General features: G+C 38.7%; 1 protein-coding gene across 1 annotated transcript; it reads left to right on the plus strand.

Moving 5' to 3' along the window:
- The first annotated feature begins 1656 nt into the window (after positions 1-1656).
- LOC138439771 (olfactory receptor 2A2-like) lies at positions 1657-2589 on the plus strand. Its single transcript, XM_069588865.1, has one exon. The coding sequence runs from the start codon at positions 1657-1659 to the stop codon at positions 2587-2589; it is 933 nt and encodes a 310-aa protein (XP_069444966.1).
- Positions 2590-24280: the final 21691 nt, after the last annotated feature.

Here is a 24280-nt window from a genome sequence, read left to right on the forward strand (position 1 = left end):
AATATAATAAATAGTTTATTCAGACAAAAAAATCACCCTAAATAGTTAAGATGTTACTGTATTCATTTTTCACCATTCAATATGACTCAGTGGTAAAGTCTGCCTGCCAATGCAGGAGACTCAGAAAAGGTGGGTTTGATCCCTGGTTTGGGAAGATTCCCTGGAGGGGGGCAATGGCAACCCACTCTTACCCGGAAAATCCCATGGATAGAGGACCCTGGTGGGCTGTGGCCCATAGGGTCGCAAAATGTCAGACATGACTAAATGACTGAGCACACATAGCAAAATTTCACAGTATTGGCAACATTATTTATTTAAACCCTTCCAAATGAAATCACACCATAGATACAGGGATCTAGGACTGTTCTTCAACTTTGTTCAAGCTATTGTTCCCAAAGGGCAACAGCCCTCTAAATTGTTGCCTTTCTTTCATTGATATTTTGCAAAGTTGAAAATGCTACCAAATATTTCTTCAGAATGCCTTCTTAGTTTATTTACTTCCTGGTAAATTTAACTTTTCCATAGGAAATTTCCCTGAAACTTTCAACTTTCAGGTAAGTCTCGCTTCAAAGCAGGTGTAAGATATTCATTTATTTAGGTGTTGCCATTTTCTCCACATATATGTTATGGTCCCTGTCCTTATGCATATTCAAGAACACCCAGATGAAACACTTTGCTTAAATTACATGGATTATTCATAGTATTTTTTGTAAGAGAGCAATTTTTAAGTTATTAAATTTTCTAATTGTGAACTTTTTCTGGTACTGTTGAACTCACGTCCAGATAAACAGACAGAAAGTAGTGATAGAAGATGCCCACAGAGACTACACAGATGAGTATAGGATACTTTGTTAAGCCAGAAGGAAGAAAGAACTTAAAAATTATGGACTAATAACCTTATAACAAAGATAATTAGAAACACCACCTCAGCCAATTAATCCACATTAGTATTATCTATATTGAGATTAATTAGCACCATCTGTGTGTATTCATTAAAGGTTTTAAGATTAGGGACATTTCTTTTCTAAAAAAAATTTGAACTTAAATTATGGGCAATCAATGGAAAAATCATAATTGAGAGACATACAAAACAAGAGCTTGTACTCCAAAAATATCACTGGCAAGGCCAGAAAGAGTAACTATTTCAGATTAGAGGAGATAAAATATTTTATGTGATACTGGATTTGAATCTTAGACCAGAGATGCTGAAATCTGTACCTAGAATAGGGAATCATTGGTGTCATATCTCCTGACTTTGGTAAAGATAATGAAAATAAGTTAGTGAATATCCTTGTTCTGAGATAATAAACAGCTTAGGGATGTGTTGACATTATGGTTTCCCTTATGTGGTCCACAGAAAATCAACAAAATACATACAGAGTAAAAAAAATGATAAAAACATTAAAAATGATAAAATGTATATACTAGGTTTGTTTATATGTTCTGATATTTTCTGAAAATTTGAATTACTTCATAATAAAAAAAAGGAAAAGAAGCACTGAAATTAAAAAAACAAAACAAAACAAAACTCAGAGATATAGTGTCAAGCACACAGGCATCCTCCAAATTATCTTCCTGTAAGTAACTCTGATTTTCCTTGCTGTCCAGCTCTGACCTTCCCATCACACTTTAGTCCCTTAGAGACTGCCTTTGGGAATGGAGGGCAACCAATCATGGATCGCAGAATTCATTCTGGTGGGATTTCAGCTCAGTGAAGACGTGGAATTGCTCCTCTTTGTTATCTTCATCCTGTTATATGCCTTCAACCTGCTGGCAAATGGCATGATCTTGGGACTCATCTCGCTTGACCCCAGACTGCACACCCCCATGTACTACTTCCTGTCTCATCTGGCCATCACTGACGTAGCCTATGCTTCCAGCCATTTGCCCAATATGTTGGAAAACCTAGTGAAACACAAGAAAACCATCTCCTATTTCTCATGCACCATGCAGATGGTTTCCTATTTGGCCTTTGCTTCTGTAGAGTGCCTGACTTTGGTGGTGATGTCCTATGACAGGTTTGTGGCGATCTGCCACCCCCTGCAGTACACGGTCATCATGAGCTGGAGGGTGTGCACGTTCCTGGCCATCGCTTGCTGGGCGTGTGGATTTTCCCTGGCCATAGTCCAAGTAAGTCTGTTTCTACGGCTGCCCTTCTGTGGGCCCCAGAAGGTAAACCACTTTTTCTGCGAAATCCGATCTGTCCTCAAAGTGACCAGTGGAGAAACCTGGATCAATGACATTTTCCTCCTTGCAGATGGTGTGTTTATCTTAATTGCTCCCATTTCCCTGGTGCTGGTCTCCTACCTGCGAATCCTCTGGGCCATCCTGAAGATCCAGTCAAAGGAGGGCCGCAAGAAAGCCTTCTCCACCTGCTCCTCCCACCTCTGTGTGGTTGGGTTCTACTTTGGCATAGTCCTGATGGTGTACATGATCCCTGATGACGGTAATCGAGAGGAGCCGCAGAAAATCCTTTTCCTGTTTTACACCTTCTTCAACCCATTACTGAACCCCCTCGTCTACAGTCTAAGGAATGCTCAAGTGAAGGCTGCCTTCCACAGAGTACTGCAGAAAAGGACGACAGTGTGACGCAGGGCAGATTTAGGGTTTTGAAAATTTCCAACACAATGCATGACTTAAGGATGAGAATTCTCAATAACATCAGTAAGATGCCAGAATAGGAACCCCAAGCCCCCCTTCCTCCATGGAGATGACAACATAGATCTAAGTGCTGTCGTGCAGACACTAGAAAACACAGAGTTTGCAGCACCACCCCAGACAAGGACAAAGCCAACAAGATATACAGTGAAGCTTTTAGGCGAATGGATGGCATTTGACTCACCAGACCTCCTTCTCCTCCCTGTTCCAGTGATAGGATCTGGAAAAAATTCCCAACTCCCAGCTCTCCTGCAGGAGAGAGAGAAAAAGATAGGCCGGTGCCTATCCTTTCTAGCTTTTCAGGTGGGGCAGGAAGCCTGTAGGCTTGTTTTCTGTCATGCCTGACTTAGAGCACTCGTGGGAAAGGCAATCTGGACTCCTTGTTGGGACCACAAAGAAACATAGCAAGCGCCAACTTTTTACACTTACACAGAGATTTTTAAATATTCACAATTAAGGTAGATGTGTAGTGTTATCTCGTTGTTGTAATGGGAGAGTCCCTGATGACATATGATATTGAATGTGTTTGCACCTGCTTCCTTACCATCTGTATATCTTTTCTGGCAAGATATCTCTTTGTATCTTTTGCCCATTATGTACTGTAATAAACTTTACTTTTTAGAGCAGTTTTAGAGTCACAGAAGAGTTGTGGAAGATACAGATATACCCAATTTACCCCCTGCCTCTGCACACATAAAATGTCCCCCATATCACTCTCTCTCCACAGAATGCTACCTTTATCATCATTCATCAACTTGCATTGACACAATATTATCACCCAAAGTCCATCACTTATGTAAGATTTCAGTCATGGTGTTGTATACTCTCTGTGTTTGCACAAGTGTATAATTGTGTGTATCAAATATGTGAACTGTGAACTTCCAGATGTTCAAGCTGGTTTTAGAAAAGGCAGAGGAACCAGAGATCAAATTGCCAACATCCACTGGATCATCGAAAAAGCAAGAGAGTTACAGAAAAACATCTATTTCTGCTTTATTGACTATGCCAAAGCCTTTGACTGTGTGGATCACAATAAACTGTGGAAAATTCTTCAAGAGATGATAATACCAGACCACCTGACCTGCCTCTTGAGAAACCTATATGCAGGTCAGGAAGCAACAGTTAGAACTGGACATGGAACAGACTGGTTCCCAATAGGAAAAGGAGGACATCAAGGCTGTATATTGTCACCATGCTTATATAACATATATGCAGAGTACATCATGAGAAATGCTGGGCTGGAAGAAGCGCAAGCTGGAATCAAGATTGCCGGGAGAAATATCAGTAACCTCAGATATGTAGATGACACCACCCTTATGGCAGAAAGTGAAGAGGAACTAAAGAGCCTCTTGATGAAAGTGAAAGAGGAGAGTGAAAAAGTTGGCTTAAAGCTCAACATTCAGAAAACTGAGATCATGGCATTTGGTCCTATCACTTCATGGGAAATATATGGGGAAACAGTGTCAGACTTTATTTTTCTGGGCTCCAAAACCACTGCAGATGGTGACTGCACTCATGAAATTAAAAGACACTTACTGCTTGGAAGGAATGTTATGACCAACCTAGATAGCATATTAAAAAGCAGAGACATTACTTTGCCAAAAAACGTCCATCTAGTCAAGGCTATGGTTTTTCCAGTGGTCATGTATGGATGTGAAAGTTGGGCTGTAAAGAAAGCTGAGCACTGAAGAATTGGTGCTTTTGAACTGTGGTGTTGGAGAAGACTCTTGAGAGTCCCTTGGACAGCAAGGAGATCCAACCAGTCCATCCTAAAGAAGATCAGTCCTGGGTGTTCATTGGAAGGACTGATGCTAAGGCTGAAACTCCAGTACTTTGGCCACCTTATGTGAAGAGTTGACTCATTGGAAAAGACCCTGATGCTGGGAGGGATTGGGGTCAGGAGGAGAAGGGGATGATAGAGGATGAGATGTCTGGATGGCAGCACCTTTTCAATGGACATGAGTTTGAGTGAACTCTGGGAGTTGGTGATAGACAGGGAGGCCTGGCGTGCCTCAATTCATGGGGCTGCAGAGTCGGACACGACTGAGTAACTGAACTGCACTGCACTGAACTATTATGTTATCATATAGAGTAGTTTTACCCTTCTAAAAATCACCTCTTTCTTCCTCCCTTGTTAACCACTCATCTCTTAGTTGCTTCCATAGTTTTGGCTTTTCAGAATGTCATATGGTTGGAAATACAACATATGTAATTTTTTCTCACATTGGTTCCCTTCACTCAGTTGTATGGATTTAAGTTTCCTCTGTCTTTTTTTTTTTTTTTTCTTTTGCTTGATCATTCATTTTAGCACAAAGTATAATTCTGTTGCCTGGATGTGCCACAGTTTATCTATTTACCAACTGAAAGACATCTTAATTGCTTCCATATTTAGGGAATTATGAATTTAACTGTTTTAAACATCTCCATGCAGGTTTTTGTGTGGACATAACTTTTCACATCCTTTGGGTAAATACCAAGCAGTGTGTTTAAGCAACTGTCAAACACTGCCTTTCAAAGTGATTGTACCATTTTGCAATGAATGAAAATGAATTCTCCTCAGCAGTATATGAAAGTTCCTGTTGATTCACATCCTAGTCAGTGTTTGGTGTTATTTCTGTTCTGGACTTTAGCCATTCTACTGAGCACAGTGATATTATTTCATTTTTTAAAAAAATTTGCATTTCACCAATGACAGATACATGTTTTTCATATACTTATTTTCAACCTAGGTGCCTATTATGGTTTTTACCTGTTTTTAAATTAGGTTGCTTTATTACTATTATGTTTTGAGAGTTCTTTGTAAATATATATATTGGAATCCAGTCATTTATCCTGTGTGAGCAAAGATCTCTGGTTTGTGGCTCCACTTTTTTAATTTTTACTAGTGTCTTTCACAGAGCAACAGCTTTTAAATTTAATTAAACATAATTTATCGACTTCTTTCTTTAACGATGAAGATGTTTGATTTTCAGTTCAGGGAGGAAGGAAGGAGGGAGGAAGAGTGGATAGTTCTTCTAAAGTTCTTCTAAATCTCTTGTGGTTTACCCTGAGGCAAGACTTAACAGTGATTATTGAAAGCAGCAATCATAAGGGCAAGGCTTACAAATGAGTCTCCTACTCTGGAACAGTGCATCTTGGCACACTGACCTGTGCTTTTACATCACTTACTAGCTTACGTGAAATTAGTACTCGAATTCATATCTGGGAACAAAGGAAAAATGAATAAGCAGTCAATTAAAGGAAATTTCTAAGAGCCTAGATTTGCCTATATTTACTGGGAAATACATCTAAGTGAGAAATAATAGATAGGACTAAATCCCAAGGATCCAGTATGGACAAAAATAAAGAAAACAAAACACCAAACAAGTGTTCATTGCCAGTAGGTGCACGGCAAGAAACCACACAAAATATTTTTTCCCTTTGGAAGAAATGCTCCCTGATGGTAATGGGTATAGCTATTTTCTCTGAGATTTGAGGATCTTTTCTCTTTGGTCTTCTGAGTGTGACTGTAACATGCCCGAGGGATGCTTTAGTTTCACTTATCCTGCCTCTTATTTGCTGGACTGTCTGCATTCATGGAAACATAGCCTTCATCATGCTGGGAAATACTTCATAGTAGTTCCCTCAAAATGTGCATTTGTGCCATTTTTAAATTTTAATTTTTGTTTTAGCTTTATTGAGACATAGTTGACACAGGACTATATAAAATACAGAGCATGATAGTTTGATTTACATACAAAATAAATTTTTAATCACAAGTTTAGTAAGCATCCATCTCATATATATAAAAAATTAAACAAAAAATTTTTCCTTGTGATGGGAACTGTTAGAATTTACTCTTCAAAAAACTTTCATATATACTATACATCAGTGTCAACTATATTTGTTGTATTGTACATCACCTCTTTAGTATATATTTACCTGATGACCAGACGTTTGTGGCTTTTGTCTGCCTTCATCCAGTTGTCCCAGTCCCCTCCCCCATATGTAGTAGCCAATAACTTGATCTCTTATCCTGTGAGTTTGGTTGGTTGGTTGTTACTGACGTATAATTGACCTGTGTACTCGGTTGTGTCCGACCCTTTGCCACCCCATGGACTGTAGCTGCCAGGCTGCTCTGCCCATGAAGTTTTCCGGGCAAGAATGCTGGAGTGAGTTGCTATTTCCTACTCTAAGGGATCTTCCCAACCCCGGGTTCAAACCCACATCTCTTAGGTCTCCTGCATTGGCAGGCAGATTCCTTTCCACTAACAAATTCCCAGGGCACTACCTGGGGAGCCCTAATTGACCTGTAACCCTGTGTTGGTTCATGCTGCCGAGCGTAGTGATTTGCTATTTCTATACATTTCAAAATGTTCACCAGGATAAGGCTACTTGTAATTCATCACTATACAGAGTTGATGCTTGTTGTTGACTGGATTCTCCACACTGTACATTTCATGCCATGACTCATTTATTTTGCCTTAATTCCCCTCTTCACCTATTACTTTCCCTTCCCTACTCTCTGGCACTCACCTGGTTGTTCTCTTTATCTATATCTCTGTTTCTGTTTTAGAATATTTGTTCATTTGTTTTGGTTTTTAAATTCTACATATAAATAAAAACATACAGTATTCATCCTTCTCTGTCTGACTTATTTCATTTAGCATAATGGCTCTAGTTCCATCCATGTTATCAAATGTGGCAAGTTTTCTTCCTTCCTTATAGCTGAGTAATATTCAATTGCATATACCACAGTGTCTCTATTTATCTATTGATAGGCACTTAGACTGCTTCCATATCTTGGCTATTGCAAATAATGCTGCTGTGAACATTAGGGTGCATGTGCTTTTATTAGTATTTTTTGTTTTCTTTGGATAAATATCCAGGGTTTGAATTGCTGAACCATCTAATAGTTCTTTTTTCAATGTTTTGAGAAGTCTCCCCATTCTTTTCCATAGTTTGCTGTGTTCCCATTTATTTAGTTTGTTTTGCTTCCATTGTCTGAGGGGATATACACAAAAAAAGAACACTGGGATCAGTGTCAAAGAAAATACTGGGTATGTTTCATTCTAGAAGTTGTTTTTTTTTTTTTAATGAAGTGTCAGTTCAGCTCAGTTCAGTCTCTCAGTCATGTCTGATTCTTTGCGACCCCATGAATTGCAGCACGCCAGGCCTCCCTGTCCATCACCAACTCCTGGAGTTCACTCAGACTCAGTCCAACTCTCACGTCCATACATGGCCACTGGAAAAATCTTAGCCTTGACTAGATGGACCTTTGTTGGCAAAGTAATATCTCTGCTTTTTAATATGCTATCTAGGTTGGTCATAACTAAAGTATAGTTGATTACAGTATTGGCTTCAGGTGTTCAGCTTAATGATTTAGTGTTCAGATTATATCCCATTAACAGTTATTACAAGATAATGGCTCTAATTACCCATGCTATGCAATATATCCTTGTTGCTTATATATTTTATATAAAGCAGTTTATATCTTGTAATCCTTTGCTCATGCTTTGCCCCTCCCCTCTCCCTTCTTCTCATTAATAATCAGTATTTTTTCTGTATTGGTGTTTCTTTTGTATATATATATGTTGTATTAGTTTTAGATTTCACATATAAGTGATAATGTAAAGTATTGTCTTTGTCTAATTTATTTAGCTAAGCATCATATTCTCTAGGTCCATCCATGATGCTATAAATTACAGCATTTCATTCTTTGTGTCATATTCCACTGTATATATATATATGTGTGTGTGTGTGTGTGTGTGTGTGTGTGTGTGTGTGTGTGTGTATACACATATATAGGGCTTCCCTGGTAGCTCAGTTGGTGAAAAATCCACCAGCAATGCAGGAGACCCCAGTTGATTTCTGGGTTGGCAAGATCTGCTGGAGAAGGGATAGGCTATCCACTCTAGCATTCTTGGGCTTCACTTGTAGCTCAGCTGGTAAAGAATCCATCTGCAATGCGGGAGACCTGGGCTCGATTCCTGGGTTGGGAAGAGCCCCTGGAGAAGGGAAAGGCTACCTACTCCAGTATTGTGGCCTGGAGAATTCCATGGACTGTATAGTCCATGGGGTCGCAAAGAGTCTGACATGACTGAGAGACTTTCACCACCACCATATATGTATGTGTGTATGTATATATATATAGGCTTCCCAGGTGGCTCAGTGGTAAAGAATCTGTTTGCCAATGCAAGAGATGTGGGTTTGAGTCCTGCATTGGAAAGATCCCCTGTAAAAGGAAATGGCAGCCCACTCCAGTATTCTTGCCTGGGAAATCCCATGGACAGAGAAGCCTGGTGGGCTACAGTCCATGGGGTCACAAGAGAGTTGTGTTATTGTTATTTGTTTTGTTATTGTTTTCACCAATAACAAAAATTTTCAAGACTTTGTTATTGTTTTCACCACATCATCGCTATTTTGCCTAGAAGGCCCAGAAAGACTTAGTGAATACTTCACTTAGCAACTATATATATATATATATATATATATATATATATATATACGGAAATGGCAACCCACTCCAGTACTCTTGCCTAGAAAATCCCATGGACGGAGGAGCCTGGTGCAGGCTACTGTCCATGGGGTCGCAAAGAGTTGGACACAACTGAGCGACTTCATTTCAGGTCCTTCACTTCATATATATATATATATATATATATATATATATATATATATATAATGCCTTCTTAGTGATGTTGAGCATGTTTTCATATACCCGTTAGCCATCTGCACGTCTTCTTTGGAAAAATGCCTTTGAGGTCTTCTGCCCATTTCTGTTTTCTTTTCAGCTGCAGCTTACAGGTCCTTAGTTCCCGAACCAGGAATTAAACCCAGGCCACCTGCAGTGGAAGCACAGTGTCCTAAGCCCTGGGGAATTCCCACTGTCCTTTTCTTGATTGGATTGTTTGTTTTATTCATATTTACTTATGTGAGCTGTTCATATTTTGGTTATTAACCCATGTCAGTCATGATGTCTGCAAAAATTTTCTCCCTTTTTACTTTTTTTTTTCCATTTTATCCATTATCCCTTTTCTGCGCAGAAGCTTTTAAATTTAAATCTCATTCATTTAGTTTTGCTTTTATTTCCTTCGTATTAGGAGACAGATCAAAAAAAATATTGCTATGATTTGTCAGAGATAGTTCTGCCTATATTCTCTTCTTGGAGTTTTATACATTCAGGTCTTGCATTTAATTACTTGAGACATTTTAAATTATTTTTGTACATGGTGTGAGGGTTAGTCCAGTGTGATTCTTCCACATGTAGCTGTCCAGCTTGATGTAGGGCTCAGACTCCTTGCTTCTTAGGGAGAAATTCTGCACTTGTAATTGTCATCCCGTGGGTCACCCGCCCAGGAGTATAAGTCTTGATTCTACTGTGGCTCAGATCCTCCTGCCTGTCTCGTTGTGGTTCCTTCTGTTTAGTTTTAGTTTTACAAGATCATTCCTGCCATTCTTCTGATCTTTCTCTCAATAATCCCTCTGTAAACACTTAACAATTTTGATGTGCCTATGGGAAGAGATGAACTCTGAGTCTTCCTCCTCCACCTTCTTGACTACATTTTTCACTTTTTATTTGACTTTTCTCTTGAGTATAGCTAACTTTTTTTAACTGTGTCCCCATGGATCTTTCAGACTCTACTTCTTAAATTATTTTTCTTTTAATACTTTGACTTGAATGTTTTTTGTTGATCTCCATTTAGATTCATTGATCTTGTTCTTGACAGTGCCTAGTCTGCTATTAAATCTGCACAATGTTTCAATTTCACCTATTATTATTTGCTCACATATTATATCTGATTATTTTTGAGGATTCTGATTCTTCATTTAAATATTAACTTTTAAATCTTGTGCAACTTTGTTCCTATTCTCTTTGATATAAATGACAGTTATTTTGAAGCCTTGTAGCTTCAGTGTCTGTGGTATGTCTGAGACCTCTTCTATTGGCTCTTTTATCTCTTGATTACTGATAAATTTTTACTGCTTTTTTTATATTTGGAATAATAAATTACAAAGACTATAGATATTTTATCATATATTAAGGTTAATGAGACTTTGCTTTTCCCCTCTAAAGGCAATTAAACTTGTTGAAGATCATATTGTTCTTTTAGGGCTTGGTTTTAGATTTGTTAAAGCATGTGTATTTCAGTTACATTTTTGTAAGTTAGGACTTGGGCAATGCCCAAGAAAACACCTCACATATATTTTTGGGAAATCCTCTTCTACGTATACTTTCTTTCTATAATCTCATCCCCTAAATCCTCTCTTTTTTCTTTGCCAATAACTCCAGTCTCTATGGAGAAGGCAATTGCAACCCTCTCCAGTAGTCTTGCCTGGAAAATCCCATGGAGAGAGGAGCCTGGTAGGCTGCAGTCCATGGAGTCATTAAGAGTTGGACACAACTGACTGACTTCACTTTCAACTTCACTTTCATGCATTGGAGAAGGAAATGGCAACCCACTCCAGTGTTCTTGCCTGGAGGATCCCAAGGACGGGGGAGCCATCTACGGGGTATCACAGAGTTGGACACAACTGAAGCGACTTAGCAGCAGCAGCAGCCAATGTCTATTGGAAATTTCAATTCATTTTCTTGAGCACTGTTTGGAAAATACCTGTTGGAAGAAAGTCTATGTGAATGTGAGGTTTACTTGTACTTCCCTTTAAACAAGTTTTACATCCTTGTCCTATCTATCTACTTGTAAAGTACACTCATTCAAAGCCTAAACTCTTCTGATTCCATTAACAACTTGACCTTTCAAACTCTTCTGATTCCGTTAATAACTTGACCTTTCTCCACAAATCATTAAGAGTTGTTGGAAAATCCTGTCTCCTGAAAATTTGAAGCTCTAACCATCAGTACCTCAGAATGTGGCTGTATTTAAGATTTCACATTTAAAAGGTCAGTAACTTATATGCAGAGTACATCATAAGAAATGCTGGGCTGGAAGAAGCACAAGCTGGAATCAAGATTGCCACGAGAAATATCAATAACCTCAGATATGCAGATGACACCATTCTTATGGCAGAAAGTGAGGAAGAACTAAAGAGTCTCTTGATGAAAGTGAAAGAGAAGAGCGAAGAAGTTGGCTTAAAGCTCAACATTTAGAAAACTAAGATCATGGCATCTGGTCCCATCACTTCATGGGAAATAGATGGGGAAACAGTGGAAACAGTGTCAGACTTTATTTTTTTGGACTCCAAAATCACTGCATATGGTGATTGCAGCCATGAAATTAAAAGGCACTTACTCCTTGGAAGGAAGGTTATGACCAACCTAGATAGCATATTCAAAAGCAGAGATATTATTTTGCCAACAAAGGTCCATCTAGACAAGGCCATGGTTTTTCCAGTGGTCATGTATGGATGTGAGAGTTGGACTGTGAAGAAAGCTGAGGGCCAAAGAATTGATGGTTTTGAACTGTGGTGTTGGAGAAGACTCTTGAGAGTCTCTTGGACTGCAAGGAGATCCAACCAGTCCATCCTAAAGGAGTCCAGTCCTGGGTGTTCATTGGAAGGACTGATGCTGATGCTGAAACTCCAATACTTTGGCTACCTCATGCAAAGAGTGGACTCATTGGAAAAGACCCTGATGCTGGGAAGGATTGGTTGCAGGAAGAGAAGGGGATGACAGAGGATGAGATGGCTGGATGGCATCACCGACTGGACGCACATGAGTTTGGGTGAACTCCGGGAGTTGGTGATGGAAAGGGAGGCCTGGCATGCTGCAATTCATGGGGTCTCAAAGAGTCGGACACAACTGCGTGACTGAACTGAACTGAAGTTAAAATAAGGTCATTGGGTTAGGCACATATGATCTGACTGAGCTCCTCATAGCAGAGGTGATCAGGATGCAGACATATACATAAGGAAAACCAGGGAAAGTCACAAGGAAAAGACTGCCATCTGCAAGCCCAAGAGAGACTTCAGAAGGAACCAATGCGTTAGATCCTTGATCCTGGATGTCTAGCTACTAGGGGAGAAAGAAAGCATATTTTGTTTGTTGAAGCCATGGAGTCTGTGGTCGTTTGATATATATCTGCAAGAAAATTGACACTTTAGTTTAGAGTTATGAGAAATAAATAAATGTCAGTTAACCAAGTGCCAAGCAATGTCATGTGGAAGTCAGTTATCAAATAAATTGTTTACGAATATATTGGAAGAATCTCCACCACGAAATATAATTTTTTTAAGTTTGAAAACAGATTTCTTTTTCTTAATTATAAGTCTTAAAAATGAGGTCTTCTAGAAAATTAGATCATCATTTGAATAGGACACACAAAAAATTCTAATTTAGCTGTAAGTCACAATAATAATATCTAAATTCCTTATTAGGTTGCCCATGCCTGCATTTCTCTGAGATCATCTCAAAGGAGCACATAATCAAATTTTACCTTAAAAATTAATTAAAATCACAGGGAAATAAATACATTTTATGGACGAAATGTGTGTGTGTGTATGGATTCTTCAATCCACAAACCAAGATAAGGATGAGAGATTGATTCAGAAAAGCAAAAAGGCATCTCCTATGTGCTAAATCTTCCTTAGTTTGTTATAAACACTGACAAACCGAGGAACAGTGCTATGCAATTTGGCCTGAAATGGAAGAAGTCATGAGGACCACATAACCTACTTCTCAGGCTCCTAGACAGGCAGGAGTTTGTCATATGAAAATCTACGAAAGATCCTTGAAATTAATCTAAATTGATGTATTTTGAAGACCAGTTATGTTATCTCTGCATAGACAGAAAATATACTTTTCATTTAAAAAAAGTACTGGTCAGTAGGAATAAATGAATAAAGACTTCTAAAATTTCTCTACTCCAGAAAAGCCCGTTGGACTCTGACAAAATTTTTCAAAATCATCTTTTCAAAACCCAGAGGTGACAGCTTGCAAAAATCTCAGTGTTCATCCAGGAAAAACTGCTGATGTTGTTAAGAACAGTGAGGTCTGCAGGGTTTTAAGTTACCCTGTTGCTGTCACCAGCATTCCACCTCCGTGGTATCCTAGAAAACAAACAGCCCTGTAGCCACAGTGAGAACCAGCATCCTTACAGCCTTTGGAAGGAGTAGTCAAGGTGGAAGGATCAAAAAACATTAAGATTTGATTCTAAGCAGACCACAAATCCTGTACTCAAACACTAATAAAAATTTTGTAATCATGACTAAATTTTATTGTCACCGTCTGAAACTAAAATGATTATTTTAAGTGTAATTAGCAATAAAAAATATATCTACATAGACAAAAATCACCAAATACAGTTAGGATAAGAAAAACATAAAGATAAGTTTAAGTACATAAAAGTACATTAAATATATATATGTGTGTATATATATATGTATATATATATATACACTTTATAATGTTATCTGTTATATCCCAGGCACCCTCTTGACACAAGAGAGAATGATGCGTGAGAGAAAAGCTTGTAGTGGCTTTAGGGCATTGGGATTACTCTACAAGACAGGAAGTCAAAGGACCTGCTGATTCATTGTGATGTGCAGAAAGCATTTATTCTGGACACTGCATTTTGGGAAGAGGATTGGCTTTCACTATTAATTTATGTGCTATCGGCCTAAGAAATGTGTTGAAATCCCTGGGGTTCACAAGGTCCTATACAAAGTGAATAGATACAAAAAATAAACTCTGAAGAACACCAGTGTTGTTAGATATGAGGGAGGAAATGAGGAATGAGCAAGGAGACTGAGAAGGAGCAATAAGAAAAATACAAAGACCACTGAAGAGCATAGTATCATGTTAGTAGGGTGAAGAAAACTTTCAAGGAGAGAGAGTAATCAACAGTGTCAAAAACCTGGCGGGACGAGTCAGATGACAACTGAGAATGATCATTGGATCTAGAAAATACATAACTGGTATATTTGAAATAAATCCAGTGATCTGGCTGAGTAGACAAGATAGGAGGAGAAACTTTAGGGACAGAAATTGCCGGAGAGAAACTCTTGAGTAGGCAAGAGAGGTGGGATTCAGGGCATGAGTTGCAGACTGGCAATGGCTAGTGGGGAAACTCTTTAACTTCATAGTAAGAGCAGAGAAATTGAGATAAATGGACAAATTCAGTGACTCAGTCGGTGTGTTAGTACTGTACAAATTCCCATCTGATTGCTTCCATGTTCTCAATAGCTGAGACAATATGTGGAAGGATTTATGGAAGGTTTAAAGAAAGAGAAAATAAGAAAAAAAAATCGCTTGAGAGAAGGCTAGGGAAATATAGTATGATTTCTGGGAGCCTCAAAATATTTTGTCCACCTAATATGAAGAGCCAACTTACTGGAAATTCAGACCCTGATACTAGGAAGGATTGAGGGTATGAGGAGAAGGGGATGACAGAGGATGAGATGGCTGGATGGCATCATTGACTCAATAATGAGCCTGAGCAAATTCTGGGAGGTGATGAAAGACAGGGAAGCCTGGTGTGCTGCAGTCCGTGGGGTCACAAAGAGCCAGACATGACTGAACGACAACAAGGGCTAAAGTGACCTGTATAGTCATGATTGTAAGCTACCTGAGACATCAAGTTTGTGTGTTTTCCTACGGATCTGTGGGTTCAGGCAAAGCCTCCATTGTCTAAATTCAGTGCTTACAATACAGAGATCACAATGATCTCTCTAAATATAGGATATACCTTTAAGGGAAAAAATTTTTTGAAATGAGACAAATACTGAAGAAGTAACTTAAATCAGGAAAGCATTTAGGCAATAGGATTGCCTAAACGAGCTTCCAAGTAATGATTAACATCTGCAATGAAAAATTTGGTAATTAGTGCCTATTAGCACTTTTCAGCAGACAGAGATCATTCATTCCATTAGAAAAATACAGCCCTTTGAGGAGCTGCACTAACAAGCTCCATGGGGATTGCATTTATTAAATCATGAAAATTTTCAAAAGTAGGACATGGAGACAGGAGCAATTTAAGATCAAGTACATGATACTCTCATATCCTTGGTGATTGTGCTCTAGGACTTAATAAATTATGACTTACATGTGAAAGTTTTATACCAGACCCACTGAAGTAAAGACATCTTTGCCAGTCTTTCTGAGTTCTTTTTTCTTGGCATAAGCAGGTACATACACTGTGTACACACACACACACATACACACACACACACACACACAGCTGGAGGCCAAGAGGGGAGGGAAAAGTTTTGCACTACTTTGTAGGAAAGATGGAGAATGGTGAAAAGACTCTTAATAATTTGTTCCCTGGCCCCACAGGAATGTCTCTGGGGAATAGACTGGTTTTATGTGATCAGACTCTAAAATCCTCACATCTAGAGGCTCCTGAATCCTGTCCTTCCACCAGGACAGAAAAGGCGTCTGGGACTCATTATCCAGTGCACTGGTTTCAGGGTGCAAGTGACCCAGCTCCAGCCATTCCTCATCTCTGTGAGTCTTCCTCTACATTCAAGCCCATTTGAGAAAAATACCAGAAGTATACCAAACCCCCTCTTTGAACCAACTATTATTATTTATTTATTTTAATATAAGTTTATTTATTTTAATTGGAGGTTTAATTACTTTACAGTATTGTATTGGTTTTGCCACACATCAACATGAATCCGCCACAGGTATACACGTGTTCTCAATCTTGAACCCCCCTCCCTCCTCACTCCCCGTACCATCCCTCTGGGTCGTCCCAGTGTACCAGCCTCAAGCATCCAGTATCATGCATCGAACCTGGACTGGTGATTCGTTTCATATACTAGTTAATTTGTTTTTTTACAGAAGAGCAAGACAGAAGGCTGGCAGAAATCATCAGGTTTAGGAAGAAGAAAAAGCCACCTTTGTGAAGACCCTTTCTCTGAATAACATCTGATACTCATTCTGTCTAAACATAGGTTTCTTGTTCCTAGTCAGAACCCTCCTGCCCTAATCCCATTTATGGGAAAAGGCTGGTGAAACTCAATGTCCCTGAGCTGTGGTATCAAACTGAAAGATCATCTAAAGCTGATGCCTCACCCTGCAACTGATGAAGCCAGAGGTATTGTCCAATTTGTCCGTTACTGTCTTTTGTTTTTTCCTCAGCTGAGGACCATCCTCTTCTCCTGCACCCTGGAGATGTCCTCCTGCCTGGGAAGTGAGGAACATTAATGTCATTTTCTTTGCTGCCCAGTAGGGAGTTGTTAATAAGTGACTGGGAGAAATCCTCTAGCTACTTGGTAAAGATCTCTTTATTATTTATTTTATAGCAAGGAAGCCAGTACATGTACCAATTTAGTGTGTCCTGGTTTGCTGTCCAGGTTTACTCTCCAGGGATTATTGTCCTCATCTGGGGATAAACCTTTGCCATCTCCTGGAGTGGGATAACATGACTACCATTGTCACTGATCAAATTTGGGGGAAAAGTTCTAGCTGGTGAAAATGTAAAATGTCCCTGCTACAAAAGCAACTTCTTTACTCTACATGTGTTTGTAAATGGCAATTTTTCAGTGAATACTTTTTCTTTTATTCTCTTTACATTTATTTAAGTCAATCTTTAAAAACAGTACAATAAATGAAAATATATCATTCTTAAATTTTACCAAATGCAAAAAGAAAAGAGAATCTTGTCTGTGTTGTAATGTTACAGTGAGGCATAGGATTACTACTACCTTCCTCCACACTGCAGCAATTTGGTTGTTTTCACACATATTTCAGCATTTTAATCTTAGAACTCAAGTTACAATTCATGAGGCTAACAGAGCTTTCATCTTCGTATTCATCTGTCTTCTGCTGTTTGAAAGTGGCAAATGGATGGTTAGCTAACAGGAAGTTACTGGAAAGGGATTCTCACTGACCCTGACCTAAGCTTATAAGCGGTCAGAGTTTACTGAGTCAGTATGAGGTATGAGAACAAAGGGTTTCACTTCTTTTTTAAGAAATTTTATTTTGTATTGGAGGATAGCTGGTTAACATTGTAGTGATAGTTTCAGGGGGACAGCAAAGGAGCTCAGCCATACATGCAACATGTAAAGGAAAGCCGTGGTTGGTCTCTGTAGACAGCAGATAGGATGGGGAAAGTTTTAAGAATAATGAATATAAAGATACAGCTCCATAATTTTTATCATGTAGTATATTTATTAATGTTCCTTATCATTTTCTTACTAAGTAAACATTTCTATGTATATGTTAAAATTAGAATTTTAAAATATATTTACTGAGTTTCCTTTACAGCATGTGTGGGTGAGTGCTTATCACCCAGCCATATCCAGCTCTTTGTGACACCAGGGACCATAGCCTGCCAGGCTCCTCAGTCCATGGGATACTCCAGGCAAGAATACTGGAGTGGGTAACTCTTCCCTTCTCCAGGGGATCTTCCTGACTCAGGGATTGAACCCAGATGTCCTACATTCCAGGTGGATTCTTTCCCATCTAGCCACCAGGGAAGCCCTTCTGTATGGCATGTTGTTATTGTCATTCAGTTGCTCAGTCGTGTCTGATCCTTTGCAAACCTATGGACTGCATCACACCAGGCTTTTCTGTCCTTCACTATCTTCCAGAATTTTCTCAGACTCATGTCCATTGACCCGGTGATGCCATCCAACCATCTCATCCTCTGTTGCCCCCTTCTCCTCCTGTCTTCAATCTTTCCCAATATTAGGGTCTTTTCCAATGAGTTGGCTCTTCACATCAGGTGGCCAAAGTATTAGAGTTTCAGCTTTAGCATCAGTCCTTCCAATGAATATTCAGGACTGATTTCCTTCAGGATGGACTGGTTGGATCTCCTTGCTGTAAGGAACTCTCAGGCGTCTTCTCTGGCACCACAGTTTGAAAGCATCAATTCTTCAGTGCTCAGCCTTCTTTGTAGTCCAGCTCTCACATTTGTATATGATTGCTGGAAAAACCACAGCTTCGACTACACAGAGCTTTGTTAGCAAAGTGATGTGTTTCCTTTCTAATATGCTGTCTGGGTTTGTCATAGCTTTTCCTTCAAGGAAAAGCATCTTTTAATTTCATAGCTGCAGTCGCCATCCACAGTGGTTTTAGATCCCGAGAAATGAAATCTGCCACTATTTCCATTTTTTCCCCATCTATTTGCCATAAAGTGATGGGACAGGATGCTGTGATCTTGGTTTTTTGAATATTGATTTTTAAGCCAGCTTTTTTACTTTCTTTTTTCACCTTTATCAAGACACTCTTTCGTTCCTCTTCACTCTCTGCCATTAGGGTGGTATGGTGGCGCTAGTGGTGAAGAATCTGCCTGCCAGTGCAGGAGACCCAAGAGGTGCAGGTTTGATCCCTGGATCGGGAAGACCCCCTGGAGAGGAAGTGGCAACCCACTCCAGTATTCTTGTCTGAAAATCCCAAGGATAGAGGAGTATGGCAGGCTACAGTCCATAGGGTCACAGAATTGGATGTGACTGACGCAGCTTAGCAAATACACATCTGCATATCTGAGGTTGTTGATATTTCTCCTGGAAATCTTGATTCCAGCTTGTGATTCATCTAGCCTGGCATTTCATATGCCTGGATTATAGAATAAAAGTTAGAAAGATAGACTCTTTGGAGAGGTATATCTAAAGATAATATGAGATAATGGGGAGCTCTGTGCAGATATGATGAAGAAAGACAGGCATTTGAGAGCGCAAGTCTGGAAGTTAAAGAGTCAGGCAGTGTTGTCGGGTATTATTGGTGACAGGAAAAAATTTCTGGAGATTTGATTTATATGTCAACTTGTGAACTGTATAGAAGGCCAATTCTACATTAAACTTAGTTCAGTTCAGTCGCGCAGTCATGTCTGACTCATTGTGACCTCATGGACTGCAGCATGCCATGCATCCCTGTCCATCACCAACTCCCAGAGCCTACTCAAACTCATGTCCATCGTGTTGGTGATGCAATCCAACCATTTCATCCTCTGTCGTCCCCTTCTCCTGCCTTCAATCTTCCCCAACATCAGGGTCTTTTCCAATGAGTCAGTTCTCATTAGGTGGCCAAAGGATCAGAGTTTCAGCTTCAGCATTAGTCCTTCCAATGAATATTAAGGACTGATCTCCTTTAGGATGGACAGGTTGGATCTCCTTGCAGTCCAAGGGACTCTTAAGAGTCTTCTCCAATACCTCAGTTCAAAAGCATCGATTCTTTGGCACTCAGCTTTCTTTACAGTCCAATTCTCATATCCATACATGACTACTGGAAAAACCAAAGCTTTGACTAGACAGACCTTTGTTGGTAAAGTAATGTCGCTGCTTTTTAACATGCTGTCTAGGTTGGTCATAGCTTTTCTTCCAAGGAGAAAGCGTCCTTTAATTTCATGGCTGCTGTCACCATCTGCAGTGACTTTGGAGCCCCCCAAAATAAAGTCTCTCACTGTTCCCATTGTTTCCCCATCTATTAGCCATGAAGTGATGGGACTGATGCTATGATCTTAGTTTTTTGAATGTTGAGTTTTAAGCCAACTTTTCCACTCTCCTCTTTCACTTTCATCAAGAGGCTTTTTAGTTCTTCTTCACTTTCTCCCATAAGGATGGTGTCATCGGCATATCTGAGGTTACTGATATTTCTCCCAGCAATCTTGATTCCAGCTTGTGCTTCATCCAGCCCGGCATTTCGCAGGATGTACCCTGCATATAAGTTACATAAGCAGGGTGACAATATACAGCCTTGGCATACTCTTTTCCCAATTTGGAACCAGTCTGTTTCTTGTCCAGTTCTAACTGTTGCTTCTTGACCTGCATACAATTTTCTCAGGAGGCAGACCAGGTGGTTCTCGTGTTCCCATCTCTTTAAGCATTTTCCACAGTTTGTTGTGATCCACACAGTCAAAGGCTTTGGTGTCATCAATAAAGCAAAAGTAGATATTTTTCTGGAACTCTCTTGCTTTCTTGACGATCCAGCAGACATTGGCAATTTGATCTCTGGTTCCTCTGCCTTTTCTAAAACCAGCTTGAATATCTGGAATTTCACAGTTCATGTACTATTGAAGCCTGGCTTTGAGAATTTTGAGCATTACTTTACTAGTGTGTGAGATGAGTGCAATGGTGCAGTAGTTTGAACATTCTTTGCCATTGCCTTTCTTTGGGATTGGAATGAAAACTGACCTTTTCCAGTCCTGTGGCCACTGCTGAGTTTTCTAAATTTGCTGACTTATTGAGTATAGCACTTTCACAGCATCATCTTTTCGGATTTGAAATAGCTCAACTGGAATTTCATCACCTCCACTAGCTTTGTCTGTAGTTATGCTTCCTAAGGCCCACTTGACTTCACATTCCAGGATGTCTGGCTCTAGGTGAGTGATCACACCACCGTAATTATCTTGATCGTGAAGATCTTTTTTGTACAGTTCTTCTGTGTATTCTTGCCACCTCTTCTTAATATCTTCTCCTTCTGCTAGGTCCATACCATTTCTGTCGTTTATTGAGCCCATCTTTGCATGACATGTTCCCTTGGTATCTCTAATTTTCTTGAAGAGATCTCTAGTTTTTCCCATTCTATTGCTTTTCTCTGTTTCTTTCCATTAGTAACTTAGTTACTAAATCCCTAAACAGACAACTCAGAACAGGAGGGCAGACCAGAGCCAGCAATTAAAGCAGCAGACACCCTGTAGGCTTTTAATGTTTGTGCTGATGTTAATAACCTTTGATATATATGTTAACATTAATTGTGACATTAGTAACTAAAATTTGAGTTTAGAGAGATGCTCTGAAATTGGATGAGGGCCTTTGAATAATTTTACATGCTGGCTGACTCATCCTGCTCATAAACTTTCAAATGGTAAATCCTGTGGTCTATTCTCCCTGGCATATAACACAGAGATGTATCACTCTAAGAAGTTAGAAAATCAGTATCTGTGTTACGCTATATTTGCTCTTTCTTAAATTTAGGGTTCATATTTGAAATCAGTGTCTGGTTATCTATTTGTTTTACCCCAATGGTAGTGATTAGAAATTAGACTTTTCTGAAGTTTAAGGCTTTGAATGAAGACTATCTTCTTTGGTGAGTGCCCTGAATGTGGACTTTATGCACAATATGTGTTCTCCATCCTATCCTAAATATGCCTTCCTATTGTTGAAAATCTGCTGAACACCTTTTATGTAGTAAACAGACCAGAAACTTCAATTCATTTACATACATTTCTCTTATTATTCTCAACACATACTAATGCACTTAAATATATTTCTCATATTGTTAGTGGTAAGTAATAGAGCTAATATGATGCCCTTCAGATTGTATTTTATTGTAATAGAGTTTTATAAAATTCTTTCAGGTACAAGATAGGTGATATAAAGAAGACCTGTATGTTAAATATAAGTGAAACCAACTTTTGAAATTAAATTAAACGTTCTTTTCACTTAACTATGAATATCTAGTCTACTTTAGTTTTAAAAAATCATTAGTGAATATTTTAAAACTTGACAATTATCCTCTTCATTTAAAACCAGAAAACCACACCTATCCTTCTGCCCAATTATGTCCAATCCAATTTTGGATTTGAGAGATGATGTACAGACAGGAATTTCATAGCTGATGCTGCAGGTGGCCCATATATCATGGCCCTCCCACTTCAGTGCACACTGAATTGACTTCCAAATGGCTCCACGTGCATTTCTCTGCCTGTAGCTTCCCCAGAAACCAGAAGCACTTTAGTAGCCCATCACATAGGGAAAAGAAGCCCTAATACTTGGTGCACCCACCTCAGAGCTCTCACCCAGTAATGGACACTAGTTGGTATATAGACACTCCAGGTCCCTTCCTCTCCAGGTAGGTTAACAATGAAATATATATTCTTTTCTGGCTCCAGGATTTTTCCATCAAGGACTAACTTTTGTTAAGATCTACAATTTAGCCCTACTTGATCATCCAAACTTAAGTGGCTATCTTTTCTTGGTTGTCCCTCTTTTCCACTCCTCTAGTTGTATCATTAGCAACTACTTCCTAAAACATACTTGTAATTGAGTGATTGTCCCAGGGTTGGCTTCTGGGGGAACCCAAACCAAGATATATCTTTAACTAGAGCCAATATTTATATTCATTTAATTCATGATGGGAAAATATATTCACAGACACAGACAGTTTTTTATGTGGACAGAATCTTGACGTGATTGTTCATTTAAAGATATTAAAGGTATGTGTGGAAAACTTGTTATTCTACCCCCAAAATACTTTGTTGTAAATTATCAGATTTCTCATTTATACCATTTCGTTCAAATTACAAGGACAAACAATGTTAATTGCTATTCAAATCTTTTGAAATCAAAGAACTTTTTATAGATTTCAGTGTCAATCACATAGTTTGGGGAATGCACCTATGACTCTTTTATTTTTATTTCTAGAGAAAAAATTTTGCACACAGAAATAGACCAGATTATTCTCATCAAGAATTAATTTTTCTAGGAATAGATTAAATCATATATTTCTAAGACTAGTTACACGAGCCCCTGCAATAAATATTTGTGTGGTCACATGGACTGTATGGTCAGGTAGAGACATAAGTCCTTGTTTCAGTCTTCTTTAATAAGCTATGATAGGATTTCCCCTTTGAAGATAGTTTAAAAAGAAGTTATAATTATCTTATGAATATTCATATACAATCATTATATAAATTTATACACATGTATATTGGAGGAGGAAATGGCAACCCACTCCAGTGTTCTTGCCTGGAGAATCCTGGGGATGGGGAAGCCTGGTGGGCTGCCGTCTATGGGGTCGCACAGAGTCAGACACGACTGAAGCGACTTAGCAGCAGCAGCATACACATGTATTATATATATGTATGTATATATATATATATATATAGGCACTTACTTTGGGCATATTTGAAAGTAGAACCCATGAATTATTGGTATGCATATGTTAAAGACAGTCGGTTCTTCCAGAGTTTCCCAAATGGGTGCACAAAATTGTATTCTCGATAGTAATGCCTCCTTGCTCCACAGTCTTGTCAAGTCCCTGTACTTTCAAACTTTTGGATTTTTACTATTATTGTGTTTTGCATTTTAATTTCTATCTCCTTGGTGACTTAGTTTAATACCTCTTAATCTTTTAATGAGCCCATGGGTCATTTGAATGTTCTTTCATGTGAAATGTTAGTTCAGGTATTTTGCCCAACTTAGATTGGATTATCTATCTTTTCATTAACAATCTGCAGGAATCCTTTAAATATTCTGAATATAGGCCCTCAGTTAGTTATACTTTTATAAATAGTTCCTTCGTTTCTATGGACTTCATTTTTACTCTTAATGTTGCCTCTAGATAAACAGGCGTTAGTTCTTAATCTTGTCAGTCTTTTGTTTAATGCTGTTTTAATTCTGTTTCAAAAATTTTCTGCTCCCTCTTAGATTTTTCACTAGTTACTAACTAATGTTCTACAAAACTTGTTTTTAATCATTATAGTCTAAAACCTACCTAATTTTTTATAGTATACTGATAGAAGTCATGTTTTAGTTTTTATCCACATGGATAGCCAATTGATCCAGCATTATTTATTGAAAACACCAGTGCCGTTGTCTTGATTCAAATATGTGTAGTTGTTATTTATATTTATTGAGAATTTATTTTTATCATAATCAAATTTTTGATCTAAATATTCAGTTTATCTTCAGTTATCAGAAGTTCTTCAGTGTCCTTATGAATGCATTATCTTTATTGTACTATTTCAGAATACACTTTTATCAGTTTGGAGACCAAATTCCTTCAGTTTGGAAC

The sequence above is a fragment of the Ovis canadensis genome, chromosome 4, assembly GCF_042477335.2.
Source record: "Ovis canadensis isolate MfBH-ARS-UI-01 breed Bighorn chromosome 4, ARS-UI_OviCan_v2, whole genome shotgun sequence".
Taxonomy (NCBI): Eukaryota; Metazoa; Chordata; class Mammalia; order Artiodactyla; family Bovidae; genus Ovis; species Ovis canadensis.